Source organism: Gymnoscopelus microlampas (assembly GCF_963454915.1).
Source record: "Gymnoscopelus microlampas genome assembly, chromosome: 2".
NCBI lineage: Eukaryota > Metazoa > Chordata > Actinopteri > Myctophiformes > Myctophidae > Gymnoscopelus > Gymnoscopelus microlampas.
The window spans coordinates 5,098,694-5,109,873 of record NC_139939.1 but is presented as its reverse complement, the minus strand read 5'-3'; the positions used below and the strand labels follow the sequence as shown (position 1 = coordinate 5,109,873).

The 11,180-nt window shown below is 41.6% G+C and overlaps 1 protein-coding gene across 1 annotated transcript in view; it reads left to right on the top strand.

Moving 5' to 3' along the window:
* The first annotated feature begins 459 nt into the window (after positions 1-459).
* The window catches only part of LOC311037484 (uncharacterized protein), a 47,233-nt gene continuing 36,512 nt past the window's right edge, over positions 460-11,180 (top strand). The window contains exons 1-3 of the mRNA XM_084046659.1: positions 460-474; positions 2,162-2,308; positions 2,536-2,667. Coding sequence (XP_083902785.1) covers positions 2,181-2,308; positions 2,536-2,667 — 260 coding nt within the window. The 5' untranslated portion in view covers positions 460-474; positions 2,162-2,180. The remainder of the gene's footprint in view (positions 475-2,161; positions 2,309-2,535; positions 2,668-11,180) is intronic.

The window sequence follows — 11,180 nt, the reverse complement described above, 5'->3', positions numbered from 1 at the left end:
TTGAAACATATTCTAAATATTCCACTTCCTTTTCTCAAGATTTAAAAAAAAAATAGCAGATCTACAAGCTACATTGTGAGCTTGTAGATCGCACGTGTGTGGTGAATTGTGTGAGATTAATACTTTTATCAGGTTTTACTAGCATTGTAAAATGATGGGTACAATGTCATCCATTACAACACAAAGAGTAGGCGTAGAGAAATGACTTCAGATGTCATTTCCTGTGTTTTGGTGAATTTTGGGTGATTTTTGAGTTTGATACCAAATCCGGGGGAAATCTAAAATGTCAATCCAGGAGTCCTCCATGAGAGGTGGTTGAAATGAAGGAGACTCTGCAGAATCCAGGAGGGTTTCAGCTAGTCTCTTCTTTTGGGCTTTGTGTTTATATACCTGGCTGCTTGTTTCTGTCACACAATCTGGCAACACTGAACTGAACACTGTCAGAAGTAGGAGGAAAAACACAGTTCTCCAAGGGTGAGAGATTTATGATAATTTAAATGTTTTATAACTTATTCCATGTTGTTAAAGTTCATGTTGTTTAAGTGTGCTATAACTTATACTAGAAACCTTCAGTATTGTTTACGAAAGTTTGTATGGAGCAGTTTTTACTTTCACTTTCTTCTTATTACCCTGTCTGTCTGTCTGTCTGTCTGTCTGTCTGTCTGTCTGTCTGTCTGTCTGTCTGTCTGTAGCCTATCTCTCCTATCTCTCGCTCCATCTCTCTGTCTCCCTCCTCCCTCCGTGTGTGCGTGTGCGTGCGTGCTGTGACGGCCCGAAATGGTCCGCGAGCCGCCTGTTACCCAACGGCCCGAAATGATCCGCGAGCCGCCCGTCAATCACCCCGTTGACACCCCATTGTCATTAAATGCCCCAGTGCTGGCACCTGCGGTGAGAGAGAGTGAGCGTGGGAAGTGTGGAGTACGAGGCAGTCAGACCCCTCGTTCCCTCAGTGTTTGCATCGTGCGTTTAGACCGTTAACAAGTGTCGTAGCCCGCCGTGAAGTGGACGTTGATCCCACGACAGAAGGAGCCACACACCCCGCCAACGGATCCTGAACAACTGTGCGATTCCCCGCATTCTGGCCGTTCCTGCTGAGACAACAAAGAACGTGTTTGTTGTGACTGAAACAGGGAACCGTCCAGATCACCTCCGCTGCCTGCCGTACTGGTATTACATTTATTATTTGAGCTCATAGGCCTATTTTGTTTTTGGGGGAGCGAACTTTATTTTGTTTTATTTGTTTATTGTTTGGGGAAACTCAGAAAGTAGCCGATCTCGGTGAAGAGGACTTAACAATAGCGTGCGTTGCGTTGCGTCTTGCGTGCTGCGTGCGTGTTGAGGACCGGGCACGGACTATTAAAGCCCGTGGTACGTGACTTTATCTATCAGCGAACTTGATTTATGGTGGCATTGTGTTGTGCGATGTCCTGAACTGATAGTAATTCATTGAATTGTGGTTTTGCGTTGAAAACGAGGGGTTACACTTATAACCCGGGTTCTTTCATTCTGTGAATTGTATTTTGTTAACGTTTTGTTCTTTTTTGAAACTGTGGATCCTCTGGTTGACTTTTGGTTGATTTTGCAATTGATGAATTGAATTGTATGAACTGCTGGTTGGTTGAACTTTCTTCACTAAAAGAATTGAAACTGAACTTAAAACTTGTTTGTTGGTTATTCTCAATGACAAAAGGGTTTATATTTTATATATAAGTCCTTTGTGTGGTTTCACTAATGGTTAAACTCAGATGAGGAAGAACTCACTAAATACAAAAAGGAGGAATAAGGAGTATTATTTTTCTGGTAGACAGACAGAGTCTACCTGGCACCCCGAATACAAATTAACCAATTCAGTGGAAACCGTAACAGTGCGTGTGTGTGTGTGTGTGTTTGAAGTCAGAGCAGGAGTTGAAACCATTATAATTACAACTAGTTTATGTGACTTTTTGGGGTATGATCTATGACATAGCTAGAAGATTATATTAGAACACTGTTATACAATGTTTGTAGCTACATACCAGTATAAAATAATAGATAGTCTACTGTTTAAAAAATAAAGAATATGTGTTTTTTTTTTTTAGCTTCAATGGTCATGATGTCACTCATATCTTGTATTCATCATTTCCTGTTTCCTGATGTATTTCATTGACTGTAACGTTGACAGGTTTAATAAAGACCTAAAGATGAGTCTGTGTGTGGAGAGAGAGGAGGAGGGATCTGACAGACCAGAGTCTCCAACATCCAGCTGTGTGTCTATGAAGAGTGACCGGTCTAAAGGAAAACCTCCTGAACCTGGACCTTCACACACACAGTATGTGAATCAGATATATTATACACCCTGGTCTCTGTTAAACACTGTTATAGATGTTATAGAGCCCCCCCCCCCAGCATGTGTTTTGGATCACACTGAATGAGCTTGTAGATTACATGTTGGTTTCCACGTGTCATCATAATTTTAATGATTTAATTATTATTAATTATGAAGTAATGTAATGTAATGTATACACAAATAACTTGACTCTTGTCTTTGTCTGTCAGGACAAAAAGACCAGAAAAACCAACCACTGATGATGAAGACTGGACATGTATAGGCTGTGGCTGCAGGAACTCTGCTGAGGCTTTAAGATGCAGACGCTCATTCTGCAGAGTGACAAAGATCTTATCCACACGGTAACGTTGGCTCTCTGTCTGTTTTCTTTCTTTATTATTATTTATTTACTTTCTTTGTGAACATTTCTCTGATTATCAGCTGCATGTCTATGAACAGAGACACTATGAATGAATTCATGTTTGAATTATTTAAGATGAGGATGATGATAGGAGGAGGAGGTGGAGGAGGATGAGAAAGAGGAGGAGGATAATGGAAAAGGATGATAGGAGGAGGAGGAGGAGGAGGATGATAGGAGGATGATAGGAGGATGATAGGAGGAGGAGGATGATAGGAGGAGGAGGAGGAGGAGGAGGAGGAGGAGGAGGAGGAGGATGATGATGATGATAGGAGGAGGATGAGAAAGAGGAAGAGGAGGAGGATAATGGAAAAGGATGATATTGATGATGATGATGATGATGATGGAGGAGGAGGAGGAGGAGGAGGAGGAGGAGGAGGATGATGATGATGATAGGAGGAGGATGAGAAAGAGGAAGAGGAGGAGGATAATGGAAAAGGATGATATTGATGATGATGATGATGATGATGATGATGATGATGTTTTATGTCTTTATAAAAGATGTTTAAAGCTGATCAGGGATCTGCACACTAAACCTTTGATCTATAAAATGTTGCATGATTTTATTTGTCAATATTTATGTTTACACAACAATTACTACTATTATTACCTGTAGTGGAAAAAGTACTCTGATTTGTTTGTTTTACTAAAGTAGCAATACCACAAGTATTTATTCAAAATGTTACTTGAGTAAAAGTACAAAAGTATTGATATCAAAATATACTGAGAGTACAATTAAAACTAATTATTAGTTGTAGATCTGGCATTTTCTGCTATTTTCTGCAAACGTTTGTCCCGAATACGGATAATGGGGTTTAAGTGGTTAATACGGTACATATATATTTATGTTTGTGTGTGTGTGAGTGTGTGTGAGTGAGTGAGTGAGGCCACTATTAACATCTGTGGATCAGGGTATGAACTGTCACTCACCAACGCCCGTGGTCACCTCATGTCAGCACAACGTCAACGGAAGCACTGGACTGAACTGAAGACTGCAAGGAAAGCTTGCCTGTCTCCTGACCGCTGACCACTCTGTGTCTCATACAGTGTTTAAAGGTGTAGCTCTTGATGAGGCCATCATCACCTTCACCTTAAAAGCTAGGCTCCAGGTTTTACCATCTAAGCTTAACCTTTCCATCTGGCTCCCTGACAGCCATAGCCCACACTGTATACATCACGACCACGCACAGATTACTGAAACCATGGCCCACATCCTTAATGGTTGTCATGCGTACAGAGGGCTTTACATTTGTAGACATGATAGAATCGTGGATCTGATTGCAGACAGTATCATTTCCACATTCAGGTCACCTGCACCAATGCTTTATAGGCACTCCACTGTGAAGCCGAGTATGTTCAATCTGTGTATTGATGTCTCAATGTTCTCTGATATAGCAGCAAACACCCCCGATATTGTTGTTGTTGATGAGAATAGTAGAGAGGTTCTCATTCTAAAGGTTGGCTGTACGTTTGACCACAGCCTAGAAGAAGCCTTTTTAACTAAGGTGTTGAAATATCAACTGCTAGAGCAGACCATGTCGCAACTGGGCTACAACTGTAAACTTTTAGTTTTCATATTTGGCAGCCTGGGCCATGTTCATAAGCTCGTTGTTAGAGGCCTAACTTAAGTGCTGATAATGGTTCTTTTTCCTTTAAGAAAATTCTGCCTACTGATGTCTACTATGCAATATGTGAACTAAAAGAGAGTTGTGGTGCTGGTCCTGATGGTCTTGAAGCCAAATTTATTAAACTTGCTGCTCACATATTAATGTATCCCCTTGCAGACTTGTTCAACTTATCTTTGTCTACCTCCTCATTCCCATCGATATGGAAATGTGCAAGAGTTACCCCCATTTTAAAGCTGGAGATCCAACTGACATAAATAATTATCGACCAATTTCCATTATATGCACTATTGCGAAGATTTTTGAAAAACTTATTTTCAGACAGTTATCAAAATACATTAACCTTGGCAACATTCTATCGCCCTTCCAAACAGGATTCAGACCACAACACTCTACAACCACAGCTACTTTAAAATTCACCAGTGATGTGCTTTTGTCTTTTGACAAAGGCCATCTTACTGGTGCAATATTTATTGATCTCTCCAAAGCGTTCGACATGGTTGACCACTACCTCCTCCTTGACAAACTCTACTCTATTGGTTTACACCGAAGTGCTCTCCTATGGTTTAGTGCTTATCTTCACAACAGGCGTCAGTGTGTTGTACTACAAGGCTCTCAGTCAGAGTTCTCAACTGTTGAGAAAGGTGTTCCTCAGGGCTCCATATTGGGGCCACTTCTCTTCTCTATATTTATTAATGATCTGCCAGATATTTGTTCCCACTGCCAAGTCCAGCTCTATGCTGATGATACCGCTATTTATGTTTCTGATAAAAACATTAACCACATTCAACATTTCCTACAGTCTGACTTCAATGTGGTCCAAAAATGGCTTAAAAACAACAAACTCTTACTGAATAAGAGTACATCCTGTAGCATGCTGCTTGGTCAGCCACGTAGTGGTGCAAGTTCCACTGACCTATTGATTAATTTTGACGATGGCTCCAATCTGGAAAAAGTGGACTCATTTAAATACCTCGGTATCACGATCGATCCAGAACTCTCATTTAAACTTCATATTGAACTTACTATTAAAAAAAACATACGGCAGCTTGTGCTCACTTTATCCCTCAATCAACTGTTTCTCATTTGAAGTGAGGAAAATAATAGTCTCCTAAGTACTACTTCCCATTGTAGACTATGCTGATATTGTATATCAGAACACCACAGATACTAATCTCAAGTCTCTTGATGTATTATATAACTCCCTATGTAGATTTGTGCTGAGGTGTCCATACAGAACACACCACTGTTCTCTGTATAGTTCACTTGGCTGCAGCCTAAGGCAAGAAGGCAACATCACTGGTACCTATTCCTCTTTAAATGTGTTCACTTTAACCGTCCTTCTTACCTGAAACAATCTCTGGAACCATATACATCACCATACCCGCTTAGACATTCACAACATCCCTATTTTACTGTTCCCAAAATAATGTTCTGTAGCTGGACGAAGGTCATTCCATTACAAAGCCCCATCTGACTGGAACAACCTTCCTCTTTCTCTCAGATCAGTTACCTCTCTTGGCCGCTTCAGGACTTCCTTGTATTCACATCTCGAAACTGCCTGTTCATGCTTCTAACACTGCTTGTACATACGTTTATAACTCTGACTTTGATATAGGTCATAGTACTGTATTCTCCACTTCTTTGTTTAAAACAAAAACGAGTTGGTGAATGGGGTGTGGGTGGGAGAGTGTGAGCAAGCTATCTGTATCTGTACATGTGTGTATTGTGTATTGTGTACTTGTACTGTATGTAATGTTTTACGTATGTGCACGGGACCCCCTCTAAAATGAGATGCTTCATCTCAAGGGGCTATCCTCTCAATAAATTGACCAAATTCTGACCAAATTCTGGCTGGTCTCTCAAAGAGAAAAGCCAAACAGCTAGCAAAATATTGCTCAGTGTCAGCTATCATTGGCAGTGGCGCTATTTGGAGACGGCGCTGCTATCTGTACCCTTAAGCTGTATACTGACTGTTTGGCCCTACGTGTGTGTATAAATGAGGCGCAGTTTACGGAGCTAGTTCAGGCCAGGCAACTCAGGGATTGGGCCACCCGACCAGGTGACTAGTCACATGTTTTTTCTCCTGGTCGGTGGGTTATAAGTATTGCTCTGCCTACCTGTTCATTCTAGTTGCGCTCTCCTGCTGGGCTGTCGTGCCGACGCTGCTGCTGCGCTGTTGCTGAAATCCTGCGGATCTGCTGCTTTGCTTGCCTACGTATGCTGCTACCATGAATAGTCTCATGATCGAATAATAATAATAATAAAGAATAATGAATAAGTCATTGATCGATCTCAGTATGGTCGACCAGAGAGTGTAGGAAGAGTAACGAATTGTTTGTAGCACAAAGCTAATACAGCATGCTCGCTGTCCAGACAGTAGAAGCTTGATTTGGTTGTAGGCTACTCTCTTTTACCATGTGGAAAGCTTCAATTGTTTGTAGCTTAAAGCTATCATAGCATGCTGCTGCATTTAGAAGCTTTGTTTGTTATACAGCACTGCACAGTTAACATAGCATGCTTGCTTCCCATGTGGAAAGCTTCAAGTGTTTGTAGCTTAAAGCTAACAGCATGCTTGCTGCCATGTGTTTGTAGCTTAAAGCTAACATACTGTAGCATGCTGCTGCATTTAGAAGTTTTGTTTGTTATACAGCACTGCACAGTTAACATAGCATGCTTGCTTCCCATGTGGAAAGCTTCAATTGTTTGTAGCTTAAAGCTAACCTAGCATGCTGATGCATATCGAATCTTTGTTTGTTATACAGCACTGCACAGTTAACATAGTATGATTCCTTCTCATGGGGAAAGCTTGAATTGTTTGTAGCTTAAAGCTAACATAGCATGTGGAAACTTGAATTGTTTATAGCTTAAAGGTAACATAGTATGTGGAAAGCTTAAATTGTTTGTAGCTTAAAGCTAACATAGCATGCTTGCTGCCATGTAAGCTTTGATTTGTTTGTACAGCACTGCATAGTTAACACAGCAGACTTGCTTCCCATGTAGGCTACTCCCTTTCATTCCCAGCAGAAGACATTCCAGTGGTTTTAAATAGCTTTCATCAGGTAATGAAATTTGGCCAATTTAGCTTTTTTATTGCTTCAGGTATAGAAGTATATGGAGCTAATTTTTGGGCCGAAAGTTTTGATCTTTTTCCAAAATAAGTACTGCTTCTAAGTTCTAATGCTGTTCTGCTGAGGCACTCTTGACTCTGGGAATACCCACAATGGTGCAGTACCATCTAGTTGGCTCTGAAGCTTCAAGCAGAGCTTCCAACAGTTCTAGTGCTCTGCTAGCACAAATGCTTTATAATATGTTTATACTTATCAAGGCTGTCGTAGACAATCTGTGTGCAACAGGGCATAATATAAGACAAGAAGTCAAATTCAGACATGTACTCAAGCCAGGATAGGAAAACACAGCATGTGTATCAAATCAGTGTAGCGACTTTGGGATTGTGTTCTGTTAAGTCAATATAGCAAATATGATTACTTAACAGGGTTCATGTGAAGGAACCCCAGATTCATATGTAATCATGGTGCAAAAATGTTTAATATTCTAAACATTTGTTTTGCGACTTGTTTTTATAGACTTGGCCGCTTGTTTCTCTTACAATCTGGCAACACGGCGTGGTGGTATCACGTGACTACTCCTTGGGAGTAATCAGGAAGTCTCATACAATACAGCATACATCTTGGGTACTGTAACTGACACAGTCACATCATGGGGATCAGCTCAATGCTACAGTGTGAGAATAAGGTGAAAGGGCAAGGGTGTTTCTTAACTGGTCATGTGCAGGCAGTGAACTGTCATGTTAAATAGGTACACAACTATCATGGGATATTCAAGTTAATATAATCCACTCAGTGAAGCTGTTATTTCTGCATTTCAGTCAGACAACTCTTGGATTGGATTAGAATATATATTTATTAAGCAAGCTTGAGCATGGATATAGAAGCATGAGGAAGCATAGTTTGGTGTCAGGCATCTGAATCCATTCATTCCCTGTAAGAATAACATTTTAATGAATGTTACATGCCAAATAGCATTTACAGGGAATGAATTAAACCCCCGTGGGGATCTAGAAACAGAGCCTACAGGTGGATGCCGGGGAGGCGGGTGGGATGACTTTCATGGGCAGCAACATATAGGTAAGCAGTGAGCAGATAAAAGCAGCAGTAAGCAGCGAGCAGATAACAGCAGCAGTAAGCAGATAGCAGCAGCAGTAGCAGCGAGCAGTTGGCAGCAGCAGTAGCAGCGAGCAGATAGCAGCAGCAGCAGCAGCAGCGGTAGCAAACACGTCGGCTCTGCTAGACAGGGAAGCCAGAATGCGCAGGTAACAGCGTAGTACCTTTAACCACCCGATCAGGAGAAAAGAGCATGTGACTATAGTCACCTGATCGGATGGCCCAATCCCTTGAGCTGCCTGGCCTGAACTAGCTCCGTAGACTGCGCATCATTTCAGTCAGACAACTCTTGGATTGGATTAGAATATATATTTATTAAGCAAGCTTGAGCATGGATATAATAATAATAATAAACTTTATTTTTATTTTTTTCATTCCCTGTAAGAATAACATTTTAATGAATGTTACATGCCAAATAGCATTTACAGGGAATGAATTAAACCCCCAAAACAGCAAAACCCCCAAAACCGCATGAAACACAGAGCCTGACGCCAGACCAACCATCTGTGAGAATGGTGGAGCTCCGTGAACTGAGATAGATTAGCATGATATGAGTACCTCAACATTAGATTATTAATCTAAGCTAAACAAATGCAAGCTTGCATCCATGTGTTCAACAAGCCTAATGAATCCAGGTACCTGTTGGTTCCTGAAACCAGGAGTCCTAGACGGTATCCTAACCCTCCGGTGCCCACTGCTGTGCCACACCACGAGTAGGATTCGAAAAGGACATTCTATATTTTTTCTTTTTCAAAGAAATCTGCTATATATACACACACATGTATATATAAATGAGTCATTCTATGATGGATGATAACTATTGTCTATCATCCATAATAAATAAGTGAACTGACTATGTGTGTAAAGACGTGCTATCTTTACTTAATCTGAATCAGTACCCAACGATGGGTGGAGCAGCAATTACTAATAGACTGAGCTTGGCTGCATAGCCATCGAATACCCAACATTTTGCACCATGACGTCACCAATAACTAATCCCCAGCAATCCACCCGAAATTCAAATTAAGCAATCAATGCGGCAAGCAGCTTTTATTTAGCAAAATTACACAGCGTGTGCACTCATAAGCTTTTGGGCATGCAGAATTTCATTCTTGTTAAAGCGAATATATCTAGTGTAAGCTCCTGAGGACCATCGCCCAGAGATTTAAGTGAAGCTGAAGGAACAAGCAGCGCTGCAGTTGTCGCTGCTCCAATGCGAAGGGAGTGCGCTGTGTAGACGCTTGGAGAAAGCCCGCAGTTTTAGCAGATCTCTCGCAGCTTTGCAGAGAACAGCGCAAATGTCAGAATCCCCCGAAAAGCAGATCATTCAGCACCACCTTAAGCTATGTGTACAACAGAGCACCTGTTGTTTCCTGAAACAGGAAGACCATGCCGATATCCCCCCACCTGGAGACAGAAACACAGCTAGTGTTCTTGGATCAGACACTGGCCATACTAGCATTATGTGATAAAATCTATGTGTACGGCAGAGCGCCTACTGTCTCAGTGAACAGAATAATACTAACTTACGCCGATAACCCTCTCCATCCATAGCCTAATAGATTCTAGCACAAAATGCCATCTGTTACAAATCTGGATCGCAGAGCAAGACGCCAGAGGTTGGCAGAATTGATTTAGCAAAGTTTAGCAGCGAGGCTATAGTAGGCAGCTCAGTAGATGATGCAGCATAGTGCTGAGAAGACATTGAGAAACCCATATCTCAGCAGCTCTCTCACGCCGCCTTGAGCTAGCCCGCACAGTAGATGATGCAGCATAGTGCTGAGAACATTGAGAAGCCCACATCTCAGCAGCTCTCTCACGCTGCCTTGAGAGCTCACAGCCACCAGAAGCGTAGGTAGCTCAACCTGGAATTGATCAACCACTGATTTAACAGAAATTTAGACAGCAATGACTAGAACGTGCAGCCAGCAATGGCTAAAATGCATGAGACGTTTCATGAAAAACGCCACTGATTTAGCAGAAATGTTGCCTACAATGACGTGCAGCATAGAATGACCTCTCTCCCTCTACAACAATGACGTGCAGCATAGAATGACCTCTCTCTACAACAATGACATGCAGCATAGATGACCAGCTAGATCGCAGAAATTTTGCCAGCAATGGAAGGCTACACGGCCACATAAATTTAGCCGGCGAAGGAAGGCTACACGGCCAACACGAAGCTGATGTTTAGGTATTGGCATGTATGCCACCGAGGTGAATAGCTCAGTGGAAGTCTGCATTGATGAACAGACGAGGCCTGCAAAACTGACTTTCCCAGTATCCAAGGTGAACAGCACTCATCCCCATTTGGCATCCCCTCACCATGCATTAAGCCGGACATGGGAAAAAAAGCACAAAGCAGAATATCATTGAATGCTGATAAATGACTTTGCGTGATATCGCTTTCAATTGGTAAATGTGAGGTAGATGAATGCAGTTTTAATGAGGTAGTGGCCATTGCACTAGTAGTAACTTAGCATGTTCATGATTGGCACGTTTGCAGCAATTTTAGTACGAGCAGCATTAGCAGACTATAGCAGTGGTAGCAATTTAGTCCACATCATTAACATAATCATGATTAGTAGACATTTTGCCGCAATTGCAGAATGAGTAGCATTAATGAAGTAGCCTAGGAATGCAGTCAA